Source organism: Lepidochelys olivacea, assembly GCF_965140295.1.
Source record: "Lepidochelys olivacea isolate rLepOli2 genome assembly, chromosome: 12".
Lineage (NCBI taxonomy): Eukaryota > Metazoa > Chordata > Testudines > Cheloniidae > Lepidochelys > Lepidochelys olivacea.
Genome location: NC_140422.1, coordinates 20,478,244 through 20,504,221, shown reverse-complemented (window position 1 = coordinate 20,504,221; position 25,978 = coordinate 20,478,244). Strand labels below are relative to the sequence as shown.

The 25,978-nt window shown below is 43.8% G+C and overlaps 1 protein-coding gene across 2 annotated transcripts in view; it reads left to right on the top strand.

Moving 5' to 3' along the window:
* Positions 1 to 25,978, top strand: part of LOC311528984 (uncharacterized protein F13E9.13, mitochondrial-like) — a 42,436-nt gene that overhangs the window by 1,089 nt on the left and 15,369 nt on the right. For both annotated transcript variants that reach the window (XM_084644550.1, XM_084644549.1), the window contains 2 exons: positions 1,496 to 1,578; positions 14,334 to 14,514. In XM_084644550.1, coding sequence (XP_084500676.1) covers positions 14,343 to 14,514 — 172 coding nt within the window. In that variant the 5' untranslated portion in view covers positions 1,496 to 1,578; positions 14,334 to 14,342. The remainder of the gene's footprint in view (positions 1 to 1,495; positions 1,579 to 14,333; positions 14,515 to 25,978) is intronic.

Sequence of the window (25,978 nt, the reverse complement as noted above, 5' to 3'; positions counted from 1 at the left end):
CAAGTACTCCTTTTCTCAGAACGTTAGAGTAGGTGACATTTTATGAGATCCCCATGCAGCCCTGGGTGAGCGGGACATTTAAGATCCCACAACCTGAGCTCTTGGGAAGGGAGCCAGAAGAACTGCAGTCCCTGTTGTTGTGTGGGTTTTTTGTTTGTTTTGTTGTTGTTGTTTTTAGGGAATATTGGAAGTTAACCTTGTCGCTGAGCTCACCATTCCCATGGAGGGAAGGTGCTGGAGAGTGACTGGGGGGAATTGAGAATTTATGGGAGGGAGTGGGAGACAAAAGATCAGGGTTTCTTGTCAGGATACAGTGACAGTGACCTACCTGGAAACCTGATAGCTGAGATGAGCATGCAGGTTTTTCACTGGGACATTTGCCCTTGACTTCACAATGGAGCATCAGTAATATTAGCTAGTCAGTGTCAGGCAAATTCTTCAGGCCCTGCCCAGAGTGATCTTATGGTTGTGGCAGACAAATTGAAGGTGGAGCACTCACTAGGCTCGGTATTTTTAGAGTGGCTTCTGAGTTTGGTTGCCCAATTTGTGACATCTACAGCCTGATTTTCAGAGGTGCTGAATGCCTCTTCTGTTGGAATTGTGAGTGTTCAGCACCTCTGAAAATAAAGCCTAAAGTTAGGCACAAAAATATCAGAGGACACTTGAAAGTTTTTGGATTTCATCTTACCTTTAGGGAGAACAGACAGAAAAACAGCAGACTTCACTGCTTTTTGTCTGTTACTCATCAATGAGTTATTTTGCAACAGTTTGCAATTGTAGTTGTATCTCTGTGTCTTGGATACAGTCCTGTGTACTCGCAAAAAGAAAAGGAGTACTTGTGGCACCTTAGAGACTAACCAATTTATTTGAGCATAAGCTTTCGTGAGCTACAGTTCACTTCATCCTGTGTACTGAGAATCTTCCTTTTAGCACCAGTGCAGTTTTTAAATTGTCTCCTGTGCATCATTCCTGTTTGTGTGCCTCTGGGAAAACTGTCATGCAAGATTTAACCTCCACTTCTCATGAATCATTGGAGAATCCCTACCAAGCATCCCTTCCTGTCAATTTCTTTGATCTTCTTCCTATTAATTTCCCATCACTGGTGCAGAGTAGTTGCCTGTGACATTGCCACAGATTGAAATACATGCTTTGTCACTGGTAAAGAATGAGGTGTGATCACAATTACAGGCAAGAATGACAAGCTAGGTGCTGGTCTGGTTCAGTGTAAGGTTACATTTGATATTCCTGAAGTATGAGGGCTTTTAAACCAGTTTTAGGAACTCAGTAGTCAAACCATGTCAATCAAGTTCTACTAGGGACAAGATACCATTAAGGTATGAGACATTATGCAACAGCCTACTACTCACATTATTTACTCTGCCAGTTTGTGCCTACTTTGGCAGTTCTGTCAATGCTTGCAATAATCTTAATCTAACTCTGACTTTGTTTTGATTTCTGCTTGTATCATGGCATATAACATTATTGTTCTTTGCAGGGACACCACAGAGCAGTTTGCCATTGACCCAGATCACTGATCAAGCCTGTCATGAGGCTGAGATTTACAAGGATGCTGGAGTTGTAAGTTTCATTTTTCATCCTTCTATTTCGATTTTTGCATAAAGATATTGCTATGTCAGAGTACGACAAATGTTGGTTCTGTGGAGCTAATATTTTCAAGATCACATTTATATTAGAATTCTTGCCAAAACCTGGATCCAGACTGACATACAGATTGTTAGAAGGGGTTTGAAATTCAGTCCTAGATCCACATTTTGCAGATGGCCTCGATTTCTATAATAGTCTAGATCTCAGTATTCCTGAGCTTTGGAAGAATCTGGATTGGCACTTTGCAGCTCAGGGCCAATCACTTAAGCATGTCTGCAATCAAATCCTAGAAGAATCAGACCAGTTAAGGAAGTTAGATTGTCTTCTCTTGTTTTATGTTTATACAGTGCCTACCACATGGGTTCCTGGTCCATAAATAGGTTTCTTAGGCACTATGATAACACAAATAATAATTAATATGATTAAGATAAATTCGTTATTGCCAAACATCTTGTCAGGTTTGTTCTTTGATAAAATTGCTGAACCAGTCTGACAAAGTGGTATATTTGTTTGCCCTACATATTGTATTTTAATATAATTAAAGCGCTCTGTTTTGTGGACTTACTGGAGAATGGAGTATGCCCAGGCAGCAGATCAAGCACCTCCACTTCGCCTCTAAGCAGATTCAACCTGTTCTGGTTGTGCTGGCCCCTTTGTGTATATTATGCAGGGTACAAAAAGCACATGTGTCCATTTCTGCTAAGTGTAACCCTCCCATGATATACCCCTGGCAGTTAGTGCTCTTCTACTTTACATATCTAGAAGATCTGAAAGGCCAGTCTCAGCCAAAGGCAACAAAATGCAGGTACTAGTGACTGAATTTCTATGGACCTCAGGTGTTGTAATAATTTCCATAGTTCAGCAGATTTTTAACAGGGTGCATGTCCTTTTAAAAGGTCAGGGTATGTTTTAAACATTTCACTGCGCTCTGTATCTATGTGCTGCTGCACTTTTTGCTTTGACTTGACTGGAGTGCAAGTTTCTGGCATGGCAATGATGCAGGGTCTCAGTGATTGGGCTTTAAACAGGGCTTAAATGAATAAATAGTCACTCCTGTGAAATACTTTTATTTTCTGCATAACATTTTGAATATGTTTATTTTTATATAGTATCATAAATTCACATGGTACTTTACAGGCAGAGTAAAATTGAATCTAAGAGCGTAAAATCTTAAATTACAGAAAGCTAGAAATGAGATGCAGAACAACATTTAATTTAAAGAAGAGTTTGCAAAGTATTGGATGGATAAACCTAGAAGGAGTCATGGTAAAAGTGGGGAAGGAGAGCCGGGAGCATGAAAGTGAAACAATGAGATGAAAGAGAATATTAAGAAGAAATCTGTGAGGAGCAGGAGACATGTCAGCTGTAAGAGGGCATGAGGTTATGTATGGCCTTGAAGGCAGAGACGAAAGTAGAATCTGATATGTTAAAAACTTACGCCCAAACCAGGCGAACTGCTTCATGGAGGCAGATCTCTGTGCCTACAAAGAAGGCCATTGGCTTCACAGAGTTTACTCATGCAGAGTTTTCTGGACTGATGCCTCAGACTGTAAGATAGTTGGGTCAGGATCTGAGTTGTTGTTGTTTTTGTCTTCTACAGCAAGGGTTCTGAACCTTTTTCTTTCTGAGGCCCCCCAACATGCTATAAAAACTCCACAGCCCACCTGTGCCACAACTGTTTTTCTGCATATCTAGTAGATTAAAAGATGTATTAAATTGATAGTTATACAGTTAAACACACACACATATAATATAAAAAAGAAAAGGATAAAATAGGCACAAAAATAAAAAACTGAATATTATTTTCTTTGTGTAAATCTGACGGGGTGCAGGTTTTGGCTTGAGGCCCACGCGGCGGGACATAGGCTTTGGCTCCTTAGTCTCTCTGCCCTGCACCCCAGTGAGTCTAGCGCTGGCCCTGAAACCTGCTCGTAGATCCCCAGTTGAGATCTGCATTCTACAGCACAAACCGCTCTGAGCACTTACTGAAAATACAACAGGAAATAAGTGACAGAATTAAGGCGACTAGATGTGGTTAGAGTGGCAGGAGAGGATAAGGACTAGCAGTAGGGCTTTGTGTAGAATGGCTGGGATAGGGAAGCTAGAGGTTAACATTTTGGTAGAGGGATCGGGTACAAAAGTAATCTGTAGTTCTCTTAAAGCCACTGTCAAACATTCCGTTATTTGACTATACTGGAGCTTTAACGAATATTTAGCAGGAGGAATTTTGTTTTCCTTGTGTAAGGAGTTATACATTGAAGCCTTTAGGGTCAAACCTGAAACAGCGTCACAAATACATTTTAAAAAATCTGTTGAAGAAAATGTAAACACTTAAATATAACTCCCTTCATTGGCCTCAGTTTTAGAACATCTTCAGCAATTTTAGACAAGTCACTAATATTAATATATGAGTTTGTGAAAAATTTTTTTTTCGTTTTTGCCTTTCTTTGCTGGATCCTCAATTCCCCTTCTTCAATTAATATAACAAATCCTGTACTAACTGGGCTGCCATAATTTGCAGTATCAAAATTGCTAAACTCTTCACTTGCAAGCTTAAAACTCGCTCTGTAGATAGATGAAAGATTAATGCAGTAATTTCTCTGCATATTAAATCTTATATTCACTCAGAGTAGAAGTAATAGCACAAACATTCCACGTAGCATTCACAAGTGCTGTAATAGTTACATCAAACCTGTCTTTAGTTCCAAAGTTGAACACTTGAAGTAGGCTTTACAGTTGAAATACCTTATTGCATTGTGATTGCAACACCAAACACGTGAGGACTCCGAAAAACAATGAAAACCACACACCTGTTCTTTTGATAACGAGGGTCAGAAATAGCTGTGAATATCAATAAGGAGGTTGTTATAAAATTTGTGCTGAGTACCCCGATAATGCTTTCCTTCTGCTACCCTATATCACTTGCACCATTTTCTCTAGCACTTCGAATGGTATACTGGTTCTCATTATACTTCAAAGGATTACTCGTTTCTGGATATTGAGAGAGCACTCCTCCTCCAAATTCAGCTTCTTCTGGGGAGGCAAGGAATCTATTGTCTCTCTCCCCATGGGGACTTGAGGTGAATGGTTAGACTGCCTCTTCACTTCTCTTGAAGGGTCCTGATGGGTCTCCTCTCCCACTAGAAGACAGATGTTCTTTAGTGCCTCAGACACTGGAAGTGTTGCTCAAATCTACCCAACTTCTGTCTGGCAACTACTTGTTGATAATTACTTGTTTACATAGGCAAAAATGCCCTGTGTACCCAAGCCAATCAAGAATTTAGTATCTATGGGATAGAATCAAAGTCCTGAACAATAGCTATGGGTCTTCAGAAAAGGCCTTCCCCCCCTTTGATCCCCTACATCATTTGCATATAACTATTTCCTCCATGCTAAGAACCTTCACAATCTTGTAAGGTTTCTCTGGCTAAGTGAATTGGACATAACTGCTTTTGAGCTAGCTTATCTTGAAGCAGCACCATCTATCGTAGGCATTCCTAATGTGCCCATTACCATGGTAGGAAATTGACAAGATCAGCTGGCAGGCTTTATCACTGAAGCGACTCTTCCTCTTTTGGAAGAGGCACTTACACAGCAACAATGCCAGGCCCCATCAACCCTACTGCAGAAGTTGGATTTTAAGATTCATACTTTGGTCACCCACTAGGAAACACAGAGTGTTACCACTATTACTTATGAACTCTATCTACAATAGACCTTTATCAAGCATTTCTCACTAGGGCTATCACCGCTCCCACTGAAGATAAGGTTTTCGTGACTTCAAGGCTGGGAATTGTTAAAATTGCTTAGTGTAGACAAAGCTACAGACAGTTTAAATTTTCAAAGCACTCTATATACACAGCATTGATTAAAGGAAGTCCTGCATCTTTAGAAGGTGACTTGCCCGGTTCCTTAGCAGTTTTTTAACATAATAAATATGAAGGATTTATAATGTTGGAGCACAATAATAAAGACAAGTGAGTGCTCAGATAGGAGGCCATCTGTACTGAAAAATATCAAACACCATCCATGTACTTGTATTGCCAAATAACCAGGTTGCCTAGACAAGATTTTATAAGTGACAGATTCTGAGTCTTTAAGTTCTCTGCAATTTTTCCAGTGTTCTGCTTTCATTTTAAGAGAGGGTTAATACAGGGTTCACAATGTAAATCTCTGGACTTATGTTAACTCAGCCTCACAGAAAGCTTCTACATTGAAACAACAAGGGTTCAAGTTTTCCTCCTTCACATCATTTACTTTAATTAACATTTACTTTCGTCACCTAGTTGAGACTATTTAAATACTACAGTGAAGTACAGGCAATTTAAAAATACAGCAAAATACTCCGCTAGCATGAGGACATTGCTAAAGAAACATTGATTATGTTGTTGTCATGGTTTTTACCCATATAGTTTCCCAAACAAGTCTGTCTTGTTGCACTGGCTCCTTGTAAAGAATTTGGGGTTCTCCCTACCTCCTTTGTACTTGGAAAGTTTTACAGCTATGTGCGTAATTTGCATTAGTTTTTTGGCAGTGAAAAATGAACACCTAGACATATTTTTAACTGCTGGTAAAAGCTGCTGCATGGATATGGCAAGGAATGATGGTTGGAGTCTTAGTGTAACCTGCACTTTACTCCTGGGGGAATTTTGCACCCCTGTACATACGCAGAATTCATGTCCCTTGCAGATTCCCCTTCCCACCTAGTAGAAAATAGATTCTGCCAGGGAAGTGTTGCAATTACTCCTTTTGCCCACCAGAGACTGCTATGGCACCAAAAGAAAGGGCAGATGACTCCAGGCCGAGCAGCCAGCCATGGAGAGGGAGGGGGCAATGGCTGCCTTCCTCACAGCGTCCTGCACACAGGGCCGGGTGAGGAGGCACAGGACACTGGCGGGAGAGGGGCAAACAGACTGAGGCACATGGTGCTGCTAGTGGGTCATCTAGCCTGGGGTACAGAAGGGCTAGTGGGGGGGTCACAGGAGCTATTTGGGTGATACCATTGGGATAGGGGTGGAGGGGGTTGCTGAGTGGGGGTGCAGGGACACATGGGGATAGGGTGAGGGGGGAGCAGGGGCACACAGGGATAGGGCCAGATGTGCCTGACTGAATGGGAGAGGCTAAGGGTCAGCCAGGGTCTGCATGGGGGAGGGTCCTCAACTCCCTAATAATCCCCACCCCAAAAAAACCCCACCACGTTCCATACTTCTCCCAGCCACACCTAACAACCCTCCAGGTTCGTTCCCAGGCTCCTTCCCAGCAATTACTTCCCTCTCCCTCAGCTCTTCTGTTACCGCTGACACCCCCAAGCCTTTTCACTGCTTTTCAGAGGTGTGGGGAATACATTTCTGTACTGTAATTTAAATGAACTATTACTCAGAAGTCTATATTAATATGTCTAGTAAGGAATCAATTTGTCAAAAAACATTTTCTGAATCTTTTTTGTTGTCTGTATTGTTACAGATATCTTGCTGACAGGTATTTTGAAATAAATTGTCAAAATAATTGAAACTGGCATGATTATATTTTGTTATTTTGACAAATAAAATATGCAGAATTTTGCAGAATTTTAAAATATTGTGCACAAAATTTTTAGGCACAGAATTTTTATTTCCCCCAGGCATAATCCTTGTTTCTTAACAGTTTCTTAAGTCCCATCCACACTATAGTGTGGTGGAATCTTGCATAATTATTATCTGATATAGCTTGATTTAGTAACAGAGTAGTACACAAAAAACCCCTTACATATCTAAGATAAAGAAGAAATCTTTTTGTTCAAGTAGAGCTTTTGAAGGAAAGCTGGTCTTGTGTTTAGGGTAGATGATTCCTACAAACAGAAAGTAGATCTTGTAGGACAGTGGTCTCCAACCTTTTTGAATTTAAGTGAAACCCAGGATCTGCCCCACCCCTTACCCAAGGCCCTGCTCTGCTCTCTCCATCCTCCCTCCCTCCGTTGCTCACTCTCCCCCACCGTCACTCACTTTCACCCAGCTGGGGCGGGGGATTGGGGTGCAGGCTCTGGGCTGAGTCTGAGGGGTTTGGAGTGTGGGAGGGGGCTCTGGGCTGATTCTGGGGCAGAGGGTTGGGGTGCAGAAGGGGTGCAAGTTCTGGGAGGAAGTTTGGGTGCAGGAGGGGGCTCTGGGCTGGGTCAGAGTGTGGGGTTCAGGAGGGGGTATGGGGTGTCAGCTCTGGGAGGGGGATCAGCATTGTAGTAGGGGGTTGGGGTGCAGGAGGGCGTACGGGATGCTGGCTCCACAAGGGGATTCAGGGCTGGGGGTGCAGGAGAGGTGCGGGCTTCCATCAGGTGGCATTTACTTGGTCGGCGGCACAGCAGGGCTAAGGCTGGCTCCCTGCCTTCCCCGACCCCACGCCACACCCAGAAGCAGCCAGCGTGCCCTTGCAGCCCTGGGGGGGGGGCACGTGGCCCTATCCTCCATGACTCCTCTCTGTAGGTACTGCCCCCACAGCTCCCATTAGCCGCAGTTCCCCATTCCTGGCCAATGGGAGCTGCGGGAGCGGTGGTTGCAGGTAGGAGCAGTGTGCAGAGACTCCTGTCCCCCCGGCGTGCCAGCTGCTTCCGGCAACGGCGTGGGGCCTGCCTTAGCCCTGCTGCGCCACCAGACTTTTAGCTGCTGGAGATAGCGATCGACTGGCAGAGGCTCCAGGATCGACCAGTCGAACGCAATCTACCGGTTGGTGACTCCTGTTGTAGGACAATGTGCCAATTGATTTCCTTTTATAGGGGAGCGACTGAGGCAGAGCTAGAGGCATGGATTTTTCCAGAACACATCTGGGTGCTGGAAAGGAGATATAAAATGATGATTCCTAAGTGAAAGTTAGTTTTCTTCTAGACTGTTGTTTGTGTAACTATATCAGCATTAAGGGAAATGGTAGACTCCCCTCTGTAGTTAGAAGGGTTGTTTTTTTTAAGAACAAGTATCCAATATCTAATTGTAACAAAAGGAGACCTTTTTGTTATTATAATATTTTGCACACAACACATTTTAGACACGTGTACACATCACTCAGAATGAAAGGGGTTACAGGAAATATTTTATATGAGAAGGAAGGCAATTGTCTGAATAAAGAAGATGTAAATAATCTTAATATTCAACTAAAAAGAAATGCTAGAGAAATAATTACAAGAGTTTTATCTGTTCCTATCCAAATAAATTCTGTTTTGGAATATGTAATACTGTAACTGTTGCCATAGATTTCTGCTCTATAAGCTTAAGTTCCAAGAACTTTAATTCAGCATAACTGTTTTCTCTCCACCATTTTAATTAGCTGTCTGATAATGAAATCTGTTTTATATCCATATGAATTCAGTAAAAACACAAAAATCTGTGGTAAGTGTTATAGTTTTGACACAAAAATAAGAAAGCAAGCTTTGAGTTAATGTATCTGTAATTTAGCTCACTGTATTGCAGAACATATGTTCTCTTTTTCAAATTAAACAAAACCTAATGTGCAAAAGATCACAGTCCTATCTGATGGTACCCAAAGAATAACATGTTATTAAAGTAATACCCAGAGCCTGTTGCGTTGCCCAGGGCTGAGGGGCACTCTAGTTGAGGAACAGATCTACTGAAGTGTCTGGGTATAAGTATATTAAGGGGAAAGGGCTCAATGTTTGTGCTTTTGATTGGAGCTAATGTGTTTTAGTATCTTGTGCTGGGAGCTGTTATAAAAATGGGAGAGGCTTTCATTTTTAGATTTTAATGAATAAATGACATACTATTTTTTTAATGCTCATAGAAAATTTTCAAAAGTTTTCATAAATAATTTCAATGATAATTTTCTGTCCAGACTGTTATCAATATAAAATATTTGTATTCTCTAGGTCACCTAATCTACTGTATGTCTACAAACCACACAATCAAAAATTACCACTTGTGCTATTCAGTATATATTTTTTTCTATCATGAAGCACAGTGTGGACAGCATTAATTTGAGGCCTAGACATAGCCCTCTATGACTTCCCTCTCAAACTGTGGGTCAGCACATAGTCTGCTTCCTCTCTTCTCAGAAGCTACTGTGAAATGCCAGCAACACAGTCCAGTCCCTCAAGTCTGCTCTCTTCATAGGGGCAGTCATAGGGGCAGCCATAGACACTGTTCTTCCTGATTGTTTTATGGTTCATGAGAATGATCTTGTGGAGTGGATTGAGGCTGGCCAGTGCATACACAAAGCAGTGCATCTTCCCAGGCTGTTTGTTGGTGGCGAGTATATTGTGAGACTGGCTAACGGATCTTGGGTGGAATTGAGAGGGGGATAGGAGACACTGATGTTGGGCTCATTGAACTAATGCTTCTTTTCTTATTCCATAGCAGTGGTCAGGACTTAGGAACTCCTTCCTACCACAATAGCAATATGGGAGCGGGGGCTTCTTACCCTGGGAGGATAGGAGTTCTAGCACTTCTGCTGTAACTCTGAAGTGAAGAGGAGACTTTCCTGTAACTCTGGGATGAAGAAGAGAATTCCCATCTCATGAGTTCTAAGTATCTATAATATTTTTTAATTATAAACAAAAACCCCACAAACAACCACTGGCTTGGGTCCTTTTCGCCTCTCGAATGATGCATACACACACAATAAATTATTACTATTACAGCTCTATTAGCTTCTACTTCCTGTACGACAGTATAAACTCTTAACATAAATGGGGGTTGGTTTTTGCCTTTGGGTTATAGGGTCTTTTATATTAGTTATTCTTAAAACTGTGTGGACTTTTGCCCTCCTACTGCTCAGGCAAATAAAAATCTCATAGCATAATTTCTCCCTCCATGGTGATAATTTTTGTTGTGCCCAAGGTTCTGGCAGGTGACTTGAATCGCGCAGTGGGCAGCCACCTCATTGCCTGTGATCCGGGAAAAGGCCTTCTGTGAGATTGGAGGGTTTGGAATCGACTTGCCCAAGGTGACTGCCTCACCATTTTTGCAGGGAGATATGATGCTGCCAGTGGGAGCAAGGAATCCTTCTACATTTTATCTGTTGTCCACCTTCTGGTTCCTCTTGGTGGCTGTTATCTGCTTCGTGATGGATCAGAGTTTAGTGCAAGGCTGCATTTCATGTGTGCAGATGATGCAGCCCTTGTGGCTCACAGTGTTGATGCCCTACATCTTATTACTGAGTTCTCTGTTTCATGCAAAATCTTTGGGCTAACAGTAAGCTTGAAGAAGACCTATCATGCACCAAGCCTCTTCAGAACCCATTCCAGATATCATCTTAAATGGTATTCATCTGGATGTTGTTGACCAACTTTGCTACATTGGCTCTACTGTTACCAGCAGTGTAGATCTTGATGCTGAGCTGACCAGTAAAATCGGCAAAGCAGCCCAGGAACTTTGGTCTTTTGCAAGACAGAGCCTGGAACAATAACAAATTGTCAAACTATAGTGAAAATCTGTATTTCTGAGATATGCTTTATCCACTCTTCTATATGGATTAGAAACATGGACAACTTATATCAAATATATCAAAAGACTAAACAGTTTTCATATCAGATGCCTGTGTAAAATTCTTCAAATAAAATCACAAGACAGGCTGATAAATATGGAAGTGTTCAATTGTGCTGGTATGTCATTCATGGCAACGTTGATCAGTAAAAAAGACGAAGATGGCTTGGACATGTCAACCGAATGCCGGATAACTGGATCCCAAAGCGTGTGCTGTGCTCTAAAGATTACAAAGGGTCTAAAAAGAGAGGCAGACCGCTGCATAGATTTCAGGGTGCTTGCAAGGATGATTTAGTATCCTTTGAAATCTCTGTGGATGATTGGGAAATGCCGTTCTGGTTGGCTTGTAGACGGGGTGATGCATTGTGAGGCGGACTGGATCGAGCTTTGTGATGAGCAGCGTCAGAGGAGGAAAGAATCTGCTGCTCGGATTCAGAGCGTTGCTAGCGCGTAGGTATGCCCTACCTGAGGATGGGACTGTCACGTGCGCGTTGGACTGAGCAGCCGTCCAAGAACTCAGCAGCGTATACGCCATGCTAAGCAAAGAGCGACAGTGCCAGTAGCATTTCAGTACAAGCAGTTTTTGTTTCATGCACAAGACCCTTTCTGCCATGGCCAGACTATTTTAAAAAAAAAAAAAAAAAAAAGTAAACCGACCCATAGAGCTGGTCAGAAGTTCTTTGATGGAACATTTTTTGGTCAGAGAATGCCAATTGTGAAAATTGAAAAACTTTTTGCAGAGACTTTGACAAATTTGCAATGGAGAAATTTCTGGTTTCCTACCAGCTCATCCACCTGCTTTTTCAGCAGCCCAGGCTTCCAGGCTCCTCATTTTTTCCAAGAGCCTGTAAGCATTGGGAGCCCCAGCTCCTAAACTCCCAGGCTCTTTGGTCCTTCCATAGCTTGCCTGGCAGAGTACCATGGAATGGGTCTTCTTCGGGTTTTCAAATCCCAACTTACAAGGTTCCTGGCTCAGCAAGGTAGACTCAGGGTACCAGAGCTTTCAGAGTCTGTAGCTCTGGGACAGCCCACTGAGAAGACTGCCCCAGAGTTGGGACTCCAGTCTGTTTTTGAAGAGAGTTTTGAAATTTGAATAAATCCAGATCAGAACAAATTTTGAAATATCTTAAATCCTTTGCAAATTGGAGTTGCACGACTCTACAAATCAGCAACTTTGGGACTTTGACGTGTGTGTGTGTGAGAGAGAGAGAGAGAGTTACCTTTCCTTTGACATCAGCTGGGTTCAGCAGGCTTTCTTGAATGAGTAGACTAGAAAACATTTGATCAAGTTGGGATTTCTGGAGCAATTATTTGCTGCATCCCAGAGATTTTTATGAAATGTTTTAATTGTATAATTCTGAGAGTCCCAAATGGTGATTGATGGTTAGTCAGTCACCTTTATCCCACAGTGTGAGCAGAGGATGAGAAGTGAAGGTGTTAAACTGTTTGGTTGTGCAGTTGAATTGGGCATGATTAAGAACAGATTTGAGGTTTCTTTATCAATACCCATACTGTTTCTCATGGGAGATTAGGTGGTTGGGGGATCCTTGACTTGCAAAGCTGAGTCCTCCCAGTGAGGAAACATCAAATAGTGAATGGCTCCATTAATTTGTTTGAGCTTTCGGACTAGGTCCATTGCTGAGTAACCATTTGTTAGCCAACTAATAAAAGTGTGACCTGTTGCCTCTAAGGAGATGTGTCTCCTATTTGTCTAGGTATTTAACTGTCAGTCACCTGGGGACATCAGCAGTATCCTATTATGTTATTCTCCATCATATTTATTTTAGTATGGTGCAGGTATATGGTCTTATCACACTGTTTCAAGAGACTGTTTAAATGCTCAAATTTGTGTTCCCATTCCTTCATTTTAGGTGTCTGTTTGTGATGTCGGATGTTTAGTCTTTAACTCAGCCATCACATGCTGGCTGCACATTTATGATATCGTATCTTTTGTTTACAGAAATAGCTTCTGCATTAAAAAATACTGTTAAAATGAAAAAAATATACAAATGTAATATTTCCTTAAAAATATTTGTCTTTCTTCCTGGTTCTACATTCTTAAGTTACCATTAGCTGCACCATCATTGATTATTATTTCACTTGTTATCGTCCCTATGGTAAAATTTTCTTTGTTGAAATGCTGTCTCTGGTGCCTTCCAAACACGTTTAGTTCAATTAAGACACCCTTGATAGGCTAAGATCTCTTGGGAATTAATCTCACTTTCCCCTAATTATGGAGTTGTAAAGAAAATAGGAGTTATGTATTTTTTTTTCAAATGATTCCCTTCTGTACTTTTAGAATTAAGTGAAGGTAGGTTAAGAAGGTCCAAATTCTTTTAAGAATCCTTATGTGAATGCAAAACATTAGATTTGAATGGATCTTTCAAGTTATATTTTTAAACTTATTAGTCCTGGGCATAATTATATATGATTTTCAGCTATTGAATATTTTCTAATGTATACCATACTGATGATTAAAAAAAAAACCACTGTCTCATATAATGTACAAAGATGTTTAATGATCACACAGGTTGAATCAGCAAAATAGTTTATAGCCACTCCATTGTTTACCAAATATATGTTTCTACCAAATGAGACATATAGTAGACAATAAAAAGCCAACATCTTCTGTTAAGCAACCTTGAATCCAAAATATGAGCAGTGTTGAAGCTTAATAACAAAGTTATAGGCACCTTAAAAATACTATACCTAGATATTTAACTCCTCCTCTTCTCCCTCAAATTTTAGTCATTTGAAAACATTTTTACTGATACAGTAAAAATACAAACCCCAAAAAACCGCAAAAGAAACCTTTGTTTATCCAAAATAACTTTAGTCTCTTGATATTAATTGATTTGAAAATTTTCTTGATTATCTAAAAATGCAATTGTCCAAACTTATTCAATATACTCTATTCCATCTGAATAATTGAGGTTTGACTCTACAGTATATATTTTAAATTGGATTTATGATTTAACGTGTTCCTCTATAGTTCGCATTGTAGCACAGATTCAAAGGAAATCTAATTGACAAAGTGTGTAATTGAAATCACATTTATTTCATTTTGTGATTACAGATATGATATTGATTTAAAGCATTTTTGCAAGTGGGTATTTGCATCAACAATTTACTGATCCCTTCTTTGAAGAAAAACCTTTAAATATAGTGTTTCTTTTTAATATAAGCCTTTGTCTAATATCAAAATAGCTATGATTTATTTGAAATGGCTCTTCTCAATTTAATCAGATTTCTCTATAATAATCTCCACAGGATGGCTTGATGGTGGAAAATATGCATGACCTTCCTTACACCGTTTATGTTGGGCCAGAAATAACTGCAGCAATGGCAGTCATTAGTGCTGCAGTGAAACACACCTGCCCACGTCTCCCATTGGGTATCCAGATTCTGTGTTCTGCAAATCAACAGGCTGTAGCTGTTGCTCTTGCTTCAGGTAATAGAAATGACTCATAATTTGGTACTGGTAATTGATGTGATATTTCCTCTCTGAAACTTGTGTGCTAACATAGACACCCTCAGGAAGGAGACAGGAAGGGCACAGATCCTTCAGTACACTCTCTCTCTCTCTCTCTCTCTCCTGAAAAGGCAGGAAGAGGGTTGTACAAAAGATGCCAACTTCATATTGAGATGGTCCCTATTCATTGCTCAAGTGAGAGGCAAATAAAGATTAATTTCATCCACAATGGTTAAACATCTGATTTCAGTTATATCTTGGGATACTCTTGTTAGCTACTGTAACTGAATTTTTGTAAAGGAATGTTTTGATGGGGTAATTAATACGAAGATTTTATTCTTTGAGTGATTGCTCATGTCCATTCAACTTAGGTGTGCGTGCCAGAAGTTTTTCCCTCAGCAGTATGTGTAGGGGACGGGCTCTAGCGCCCCCTGGAGTGGTGCGCATATGTCGTGGCATATAGGGCGTTGCCAGTCCCTTCCACCCTCAGTTCCTTCTTTCCGCCAGTGACTGTGCATGGAACTGGTGCTGCTTCAGCTAGAGCTGTTGCTTTTCGTTCGTTCAAACTCTTCTTTGCCTCTTGCAAATATTACTGTATATAGTTTCCCTCTAATTTAGTTCAACCTTTTTGTTAAGTTGGAGACTTAGTAGGTTGCTAAAGGGACTTCGCCTCAGGATGGGGCATGCCCCAGTCCCCAGACTTTAAACCTGCGATCACTGTAAAAGGCCCATGTGAGCCAGCACTGGCCTCCTTCTGTGGCTCCAGCCAAGAAGCCCAGGAAGATGGGGCAAGGAAGGTCTCCATCTTCCCACAAGGGAAAGGACAAGTCTGGGGTGGACAAAGGCCCTGTTTCAGGCACCTCCTCACCCCCTTTGGGATCCTGGGCCCCAGCTCAGGTTGAGTGGTGTAGCCCAGCCTGCGAAGGCGGAGGTCCTCGGCAGCTCCATGTGCCGTCCACATTGGAGGCCCTCCAAGCAGCGCAAGACATTATGTCCCTCCCGATGCCACACTCTCCAGCCCCTATGGGGTCCCGGTCCCAGGGTAAACCCACGTAGGGACCACCACAGTCTCCACCTTTCCGGCAGCGCTCCCCGTCATGGGGGACATCCTCCCAAAGGTCACCCTCTCGCCGCCGACACGCTTCTGACTGTGATAGGCAGAAGCTTCGTAGCTCCATCCGGTCTCCGGACCTAGGATGAGGGCAGAGAGACTTGAGGCACAGCTCGCCAGTAACCGGGAGCAGACCTCTGGAGGTACACTCCTCCCGGCAGGAGTTTTGCAGTCGGCGCCCGGAATCTCCGTGGCACTGGTACCGTTCCAAGGACAGGTCAAGGGACCAACGGTACCGTTCCCCAGACCGTCGCCAATCCCTCAGGGTGGCATCACCACGTGTGGCTGCATCTAGTTCCCAATCTCTCTCCCCACTCGTGAGGCATAGATCGCCAGCCCGGAGTCATTGCGGATCCGCTGCGTGCCGCTGGTCACCAGGGCCCCAATCCAGACGCTCATAGAGGTTAGCCACATCCAACTTTGGGATGGGTGACCAGTACCAATCAGCCCTGTCTTGGTCGCAGGGGAGCGACCACTCGGGCTCTGGCTCAAGGTTCCCTAGTGGTGGGAGCAAGGTTCCCTAGCTAGGGAGGTAGCCGGCATGATCTTCCAGAGGTGGGGAACTCCCCAAGTGGATTTGTTCACCACCAGGCAGAACAGGAGGTGCCACCGGTTTTGCTCCAGATGGGGTCTGGGCAATGGCTCCCTCTCTGATGCCCTTCCTCCTTCTGTGGGCAGGAAGCCTGATGCATGCGTTTCCTCCGATTCTGCTCATCAGCAAGGTCCTAGTGAAAATCAAGAGGGACAAGGTGCAGCTTGTCATGATTGCCCCGCTGTGGCCTCACCAGAACTGGTTCGGGATGCTGTCAAGCTGGTCAGCGATCCCGCCCTGGCTTATGCCGAACTGACCGGACCTGCTGTCACAGGATCACGGCCAGCTCTTGCACCCCAACCTCATGTCCCTCCACCTCACAGCATGGATGTTGCGTGGCTGAACCCGGATGAACAGGCCTGTTCGGACGGGGTCCAGAAGGTCCTCCTTGAGAATAGAAAGCCCTGGACTAGGCAGACCTACCTGGCATAGTGGGCGAGGTTCTCCCACTGGGCGGCCGAGCGGGGCATCTCCCTTTCTCATTCTTCGGTGCAGTCGATCTTGGACTACCTGCTTCATTTAAGGAACCAGGGCCTGGTGCACTCCTCTATCCGGGTGCACCTGGCAGCCATTTTGGCATTTCATCCACCAATTCAGGAGCAGACTGTGTTCTCCCATGACATGACTGTCAGGTTCCTTAGAGGCCTTGAGAGGCTCTTTCCTCAAGTCCGATCCCCAGCCCCTCAGTGGGATCTCAGCTTGGTTCTGTCTAGGCTCATGGGCCCGCCCTTTGAGTCTTTGGCCTCATGCTCCCTTTCCACCTATTATGGAAGGTAGTTTTCCTGGTGGCAGTGATGTCAGCAAGGCGAGACTCTGAGCTATGAACCCTGACTTCAGAACCGCCATACGCGGCCTTCTATAAGGACCAGGTCCAGTTCCAGCCCCACCCGGCTTTCCTTCCCAAGGTAGTGTGTACTCTCCACATGAGCAAGGACATCTTTCTTCCGGTCTTCTGCCTTGAGCTCCATGAGACTAGTGAAGAGAGGCACCTTCACGCTTTGGACTCTGAGGAGGACTCTGGCTTTCTACCTGGATTGGACAAAGCCTTTCCGTACGTCGACTCAGCTTTTCATCTCTACAGCTGATAGAATGAAGGGCCTTCCAGTGTTCACGCAAAGGACTTCTAACTGGATCACCTCTTGCATTCGAACCTGCTACGAGTTAGCGGGAGTCCTCCACCGCCAATCGTCAGAGCCCACTCGACTAGAGCGCAGGCAGCTTCAGTGGCCTTCCTGGCATGCTTCCCGATCCAGGACATCTGTCGAGCCACGACATGACCCTCAGTACAGATGTTCATGGCCACTGTGCCATCCCGCAGCAGGTTGGGGATGATGCTGGATTCAGCAGAGCTGTATTGCAATCTGCATGTTTGTGAACTCCTTACTTGCCCCCATAGGTACTGCTGGGAGTCAGCTAAGTTGAATGGACATGAGCAATCACTCGAAGAAGAAAAGACAGTTACTTTTTTCCATAACTGGTGTTCTTCGAGGTGTGTTGCTCATGTCTGTTCCACAATCTGTCCTCCTTCCCCACGGTCAGAGTTTCTGGCAAGAAGCAAATGAGGATGGAGGGGGCCGGCAGTGCCCTATATACTACAGTATACACGCGCCGCTCCTGAGCCAGTCCCCTACGGATACTACTGAAGGAAAAACTTCCAGCACCGGTGCATGTAGCGAGCACACACACCTACGCTGAATGGACGTGAGCATCACCTCTCTTAACCAAAATATTAAGCAATTTAAATTGTGCTTAGAAAAGTTAAATATAAATTCAACTTACCTGGCTACATGAATCCCGTAAGAAACAGCAAGGCTAGCAACAATTGTACAGTCTCCTCCTCCCTGCTGAAAGTTTGGTTCAAACAATTTGTGTTCCACTCATTTGTTTCTTGGTTTAAAGCTGATGGCTGAATTAACACTGAAATCTTGCATTTCGTATCATTACCTTTAAGTAGTGACAAACAAATCTCAGGTTATATCGGCATGCTCTTTTCTAGCTTACAAGTATATTTTCCATGATCTATTTTATCTTCTTGCATTGCTGTATTGCCTTTTTCTTCCATGCTTCACAACCCACACTGTTGCAGGTAAGTTCTCAGGCTACTTTGAACCACTGGAGTCTTTTAGTTACAGAGTCATGGTGAGTGGAGAGCAGATGCATCTTCTTATAATATCATACCATTTAAATGGTGGTTTTTACCAGTTTTTGTTTCTAATGCTTTTGTAATATTTTAGAAACTTTCCCCTAATGATTGTTTTCTCAACAAAAAGGATAAACTGTTCTTTTCTCCCAGTATTTTGCATGGAGTTCAACTGAATATCATTGTTTTAATTTTAATACAAATGACAGTAACTTTGACGAAGATTCTTGTCATATCAGAATATTTTTATTGGTGATTGAGCTTCTCTGTTGTTGTTTTTTTTTTAAAAGCTCAGCTCTGTAAATAATATCTACTGCTGCAGAGCAAGGCAGGCAGCACGTACCATTCCATGTCCATGAATTGTGTGCATGCAAAAATATGCACACACGCTTTCTTTGATGCACTTCAGATCACAGGACTCCCATGTAAAGGACCATTTAAACTGCTCTGACTGGTAGTTTGCACATGCATTTACCCAGATTGCCCATGCAAGAGCAGTATATTCACATGTTTGTGCATGTATAGTTTTAAAAACCTGGCACTTTCTTTTGTAAGACCCACAAAATTAAAAGATGTTTAACTTTGTGTTTTTAAAAATATTAAAAATACCATTCAGAAAATGTGGACTTGTCTATTAGAATGACAGCTGTAATTTGGTTGAATTTCTCTCTGAAAATCTTGAGTCTCTTTCTTAAGAGAGTTTTTATTAATAGAAGTGTTTTGTACTGTGATTTCTTTTCAACATTTTAAAAAGTGAAACTGCATTTTTGCTGTTGATCTGGTTGGTAAACTAGCAAGCTTAATCTATTTTCATTGCTTCCCTAAAGCTTATAGGAAAAGCTATGGCTGCAATAAAAAGTAACTAACAAAATCCAGTTATCTTTTAATTTTTAGGTACAGTTTCCATATAGGGATACTTGGCAGTGCTTGCAAAAACGTCAATTTATTGTATTTCAAAAAATCTGAACCGGATGCTTTAAATTAACTGGGATTCATTTAGGGACATGTTGCAGTACCAAAAGGAGAAGATATTGAAGGAGCAATGTATTTCTGACTTCTTAGTCATTGTTAATGAGGGAGAGAATTCCTGAAGGTACTGTTAGAGTTCTGTGCTACTTGCTCTGTAACTGGGGGACTGGAGCTCTGAAGGACCTGTGTTTAATGCATTTCATTCAACTACTGCAAAAATGATTGTATCAAGCTCAATGAACAGGAAAGCAAGAAGAAAGAGGGAATCACTGTAATTTGAAGAGCCCCTTTCAGCAACTCTTCATTAAAGTGAATGCTGCTTTGTAGATCCCTCATCTTTGGTCAGTATTTCTGTAATGATGCAGTAGTGACTTGATTGTGTAATGCTGCAGTTTTGATGGTCAATAGAGGTGACTATTAATAAACAGAGCATTGCACATTTTAGTCTTTGTTACAAAAACACTTAAAGATGTGGTACTTGAAAAAGCAGATGCAGCAACGTCTCCTGCTATTATGTAGCCATTTCATTCCCTCTGGGGAATGTCTGTCTACTCTCTGTCAGTAATAATACCTTGGAACAGAATTGTGTTGGAAAACAGCAGTTGTCTTCTGGCTTTTGAGAAAATGTAAGGAAATCAGAAGAAGCACCAGCACTTTGTCACTCATACAAACATTTTGTCTGTAGGTGAGGAATGAAGCAGAGATGAACTTCTCAATTTCCCCCCCAGCATTTTAACTCAAAGGAATTATCAGATAAATCTGACATTGGCAGTCATATGGTGCTACATTTAAGAATGTAAAAGGAAGGCACCTCCTCCCCTTTTTTTATTGTGTAAGAGTAATGGTCACAGAAAGGAACATGGACTAAAGGAAAAAAGCCTGTCATAAAATACACCCACTTGGTGGAACTTGGTTTCTTTACAGACCTATATATGTATTAATTCTACAGCTCTTTAAAAGAGAGATTAAGGTGCCTGACAACATGCATCATTTTCAAGCAGCCTCAAGAAAATGCAATGGAGTCCGCTGATTATGCAGAAAACAGTAACAGCTAGGTAAACAAGTGTGGACATCAGACGTGCCAAACCTGTGGAAAAAATGCAGAAATTGGGCTTGTTTTTGGCTTAATTGGCTTGTGAGTTGCTTGTTGTCTAGTTTTTGACTTGTAGCTTGTTGCTTTTTTTTTTTTTTTAAATCGGCTTCTGGCAAGCAGGGGCCGGTGTGGGGGAGGAAGAGAGTCAGGGGTGCATATTGGGCTGCCACAGTCCCAGTCTGTACACTAGGGGGATCTTGTCACATAGGGTATGTCTACACTACGAAATTAGGTCGAATTTATAGAACTTGGTTTTGTAGAAAGCGGTTTTATACAGTGAATTGTGTGTGTCCCCACACAAGTGCTCTAAGTGCATGTAGTCAGCGGAGTGTGTCCACAGTACCGAGGCAACCGTCGACTTCCGGAGCGTTGCACCGTAGATGGCTATCCCACAGTCTCCGCTGCCCATCTGAATTCTGGGTAGAAATCCCAGTGCCTGATGAGGCTAAAACATTGTCGCGGGTGGTTCTGGGTACATATCGTCAGGCCCCCGTTCCCTCCCTCGCTCCATGAAAGCAGGGGCAGACAATCATTTTGCACCTTTTTTCTTGAGTTACCTGTGCAGACGCCATACCACGGCAAGCATGGAGCCCGCTCAGCAAACCGTTACCGTATGTCTCCTGGGTGCTGGCAGACGTGGTACTGCATTGCTACACAGCAGCAGTTAATTGCCTTTTGGCAGCAGACAGTGCAGTATGACTGGTAGCCGTCATCGACGTAGTCCTGGGTGCTCTTTTAATCGGGTGCCTGGGCAAACATGGGAGTGACTCAGTCAGGTCATTTCCCTTTTAAGTTTCGTCTCGTGGCGATTCAGTCCTACTGGCAGTGCACTGTCTTTTAACCTCCAGCCAGCAGAAGATGATGGCTAGTCGTCATACTGCACCGTCTTCTGCCAAGCACCCAGGAGATGATGATGGCTAACGGTCGTACTGCACAGTCTGCTGCCAGCAAGATGTATAAAGATAGATGAAGTGGCTCAAAACAAGAAGTAGACCAGATATGTTTTGTATTCATTTTCTCCTTCCCTCTGTGAAATCAACGGCCTGCCAAACCCAGTTTTGAGTTCTATCCTTGAGGGGACCATTCAGTTTCTCGCAAAGCCACCCCCTTTGTTGATTTTAATTCCCTGTAAGCCAACCCTGTAAGCCATGTCGTCAGTTGCCTCTCCCTCCATCAGGGCAATGGCAGACAATCGTTCCATGCCTTTTTCTGTGCAGACGCCATACCACGGCAAGCATGGAGCCTGCTCAGATCACTTTGGCAATTAGGAGCACATTAAACACCACGCACATTATCCAGCAGTATATGCAGCTCCAGAACCTGACAAAGCGAAACCGAGCGAGTAGGCAATGTCAGCGCGGTGACGAGAGTGATGAGGACATGGACACAGACTTCTCTCAAAGTAGGGGCCCTGGCAATGTGGGCATCATGGTGCTAATGGGCCAGGTTCATGTGGTGGAATGCTGATTCTGGGCTCGGGAAACAAGCACAGACTGGTGGGACCTCATAATGTTGCAGGTCTGGGATGATTCCCAGTGGTTGAGAAACTTTCGCATGCATAAGGGCACTTTTATGGAACTTTGTGACTTGCTTTCCCCTGCCCTGAGGCGCAAGAATACCAAGATGAGAGCAGCCCTCACAGTTGAGAAGCAAGTGGCGATAGTCCTGTGGAAGCTTGCAACGCCAGACAGCTACCGGTCAGTCGGGAATCAATTTGGAGTGGGCAAATCTATTGTGGGGGCTGCTGTGATGCAAGTAGCCCACGCAATCAAAGATCTGCTGATATCAAGGGTAGTGACCCTGGGAAATGTGCAGATCATAGTGGATGGCTTTGCTGCAATGGGATTCCCTAACTGTGGTGGGGCCATAGACGGAACCCATATCCCTATCTTGGCACCGGAGCACCAAGCCAGCGAGTACATAAACGGCAAGGGGTACTTTTCAACAGTGCTGCAAGCACTGGTGGATCACAAGGGACGTTTCACCAACATCAATGTGGGATGGCCGGGAAAGGTACATGACGCTCGCATCTTCAGGAACTCTGGTCTGTTTCAAAAGCTGCAAGAAGGGACTTTATTCCCAGACCAGAAAATAACAGTTGGGGACATTGAAATGCCTATAGTTATGCTTGGGGACCCAGCCTACCCCTTAATGCCATGGCTCATGAAGCCGTACACAGGCAGCCTGGACAGTAGTCAGGAGCTGTTCAACTACAGGCTGAGCAAGTGCAGAATGGTGGTAGAATGTGCATTTGGACATTTAAAAGCGCGCTGGCGCAGTTTACTGACTCGGTTAGACCTCAGCGAAACCAATATTCCCACTGTTATTACTGCTTGCTCTGCGCTCCACAATATCTGTGAGAGTAAGGGGGAGACGTTTATGGCGGGGTGGGAGGTTGAGGCAAATCGCCTGGCTGCTGGTTTCGCACAGCCAGACACCAGGGCGGTTAGAAGAGCACAGGAGGGTGCGGTGCTCATCAGAGAAGCTTTGAAAACCAGTTTCATGAATGGACAGGCTACGGTGTGAAAGTTCTGTTTGTTTCTCCATGATGAAACCCCCCGCCCCTTGGTTCACTCTACTTCCCTGTAAGCTAACCACCGTCCCCTCCTCCCTTCGATCACCGCTTGCAGAGGCAATAAAGTCATTGTTGCTTCACATTTATGCATTCTTTATTCATTCATTACACAAATAGGGGGATAACTACCAAGGTAGCCCGGGAGGGATGGTGGAGGAGAGAAGCACCAGGAGGGGTGGTGGACGAGGGAAGGACAAGGCCACACAGCACTTTAAAACTTTAAAACTTATTGAATGCCAGCCTTCTGTTGCTTGGGCAGTCCTCTGGGGTGGAGTGGCCGGGTGGCCGGAGGCTCCCCCACCGCGTTCTTGGGCGTCTGGGTGAGGAGGCTATGGAACTTGGGGAGGAGGGCGATTGGTTACACAGGAGCTGTAACGGTGGTCTGTGCTCCTGCTGCCTTTCCTGCAGCTCAACCATACGCTGGAGCACATTGGTTTGATCCTCCAGCAGCCTCAGCATTGAATCCTGCCTCCTCTCATCACGCTGCCGCCACATTTGAACTTCAGCCCTCTCTTCAGCCCGCCACTTACTCTCTTCAGCCCGCCACCTCTCCTCCCGGTCATATTGTGCTTTCCTGCACTCTGACATTGTCTGCCTCCACTCAGTCGTCTGTGCTATGTCAGTGTGGGAGGATACCATGAGCTCAGAGAACATTTCATCACGAGTGCTTTTTTTTCGCCTTCTAATCTTCACTAGCCTCTGGGAAGGAGAAGATCCTGTGATCATTGAAACACATGCAGCTGGTGGGAAAAAAAAAAAAGAGGCAGTGGTATTTAAAAAGACACATTTTCTAGAACAATGGCTATACTCTTTCACGGTAAACCTTGCTGTTAACATTACATACACAGCACATGTGCTTTCATTCCAAGGTCACATTTTGCCTCCCCTCACCACGTGGCTAGCCCCTCCCCTCCCCCCCCCGCCCCTGGCTAACAGCGGGGAACATTTCTGTTCAGCCACAGGCAAACAGCCCAGCAGGAACGGGCACCTCTGCATGTCCCCTTAAGAAAAGCACCCTATTTCAACCAGGTGACCATGAATGATATCACTCTCCTGAGGATAACACAGAGAGATAAAGAACGGATGTTGTTTGAATGCCAGCAAACATACACTGCAATGCTTTGTTCTACAATGATTCCCGAGTACGTGCTACTGGCCTGGTGTGGTAAAGTGTCCTACCATGGTGGGTGGAATCAGGCTGCCCTCCCCAGAAATCTTTTGCAAAGGCTTTGGTAGTACATCCAGGAGAGCTGCAAATGCCAGGGCAAATTAATCATTAAACATGCTTGCTTTTAAACCATGTATAGTATTTTAAAAGGTACACTCACCAGAGGTCTCTTCTCTGCCTGGTGGGTCCGGGAGGCAGCCTTGGGTGGGTCTGGGGGGTACTGCCTCCAGGTCCAGGGTGAGAAACAGTTCCTGGCTGTCGGGAAAACCGGTTTCTCCGCTTGCTTGCTGTGAGCTATCTACAACTTCATCATCATCTTCCTCATCCCCAAAACTTGCTTCTGTGTTACCTCCATCTCCATTGAAGGAGTCAACACGGCTGGGGTAGTGGTGGCTGAACCCCCTAAAATGTCATGCAGCTCATCATAGAAGCGGCATGTTTGGGGCTCTGACCCGGAGCACCCGTTTGCCTCTCTGGTTTTCTGGTAGGCTTGGCTCAGCTCCTTAAGTTTCACGCGGCACTGCTTCGGGTCCCTGTTATGGCCTCTGTCCTTCATGCCCTGGGAGATTTTTGACAAAGGTTTTGGCATTTCGAAAACTGGAACGGAGTTCTGATAGTACGGATTCCTCTCCCCATACAGCGATCAGATCCCGTACCTCCCGTTTGGTCCATGCTGGAGCTCTTTTGCGATTCTGGGACTCCATCATGGTCACCTCTCCTGATGAGCTCTGCATTGTCACCTCTGCTAATGAGCTCTGGCCAGTGTGGCAAGCTGCAGGTGACCATGCAAACAGGAAATTGAAATTCAAAAGTTTGCGGGCCTTTTCCTGTCTACCTGACCAGTGCATCTAAGTTGAGAGTGCTGTCCAGAGTGGTCACAATAGAGCACTCTGGGATAGCTCCCGGAGGCCAATACCGTCTAATTGCGTCCACAGTACCCCAAATTTGACCCGGCAAGGCCGATTTAAGCGCTAATCCACTTGTCAGAGGTGGATTAAGGAAATCGATTTTAAGAGCCCTTTAAGTCGAAAAAAAGGGCTTCATCATGTGGACGGGTGCAGGTTTACATCGATTTAACCCTGCTAAATTCGACCTAAACTCCTAGTGTAGACCAGGGCATAGAGTGTTGGGGTTCTTAGGGATTGGCTTGTTTGGGGCTTGTTTTGAAATGGGATTAGCTTGATTTTTGGGCTTATTATGAAAGTCAGGGTGCTTATTTACTGTGTGAAAGTTGGCAACTGTGGTGAACATCTGTTCTAAGAGGTTTCTGGAAAAATAACTATAGTAGTAAGAGAAAGTGTGGGGTGCATACCCCATCACAGGAGATAATAGCACTTTCCTACCTCACAGTGTAAATACACTAAAGATAGGGAGATTCTCAGATTCCACAGTACTGGGAGCCATATAATTACCTTAGATTCATCTTGTTCCTTTACTACCTATTGTTGCTTCTTCTTAGAATCAAACACTATAGTTGATGCAAGGCAAATGTGAGTTTGGTACACTGGGAGGGGAGAGAATGTGGGGGAAAGGGAGAAATGAAAGTCATTGTCTTAAATAGTGCCCCACAGTATGCAAAAGTTTGAGAACTGCCATTTTACTGGATTACCAATAATGTTCTAAATTCACAACTGAAAATCATTTTTAATTGGGGCCTGATTTTGCATTCAACCAAAACTCCCTTTCTATTTTAATAGGCATTCAATCTCTATAAGAATTACAGGGCCAGATCTCTAAATTTGATCAATTAAATAAAAACTGCAGAAAGTTTTAGAAATTTATTTTAAAATTTGAA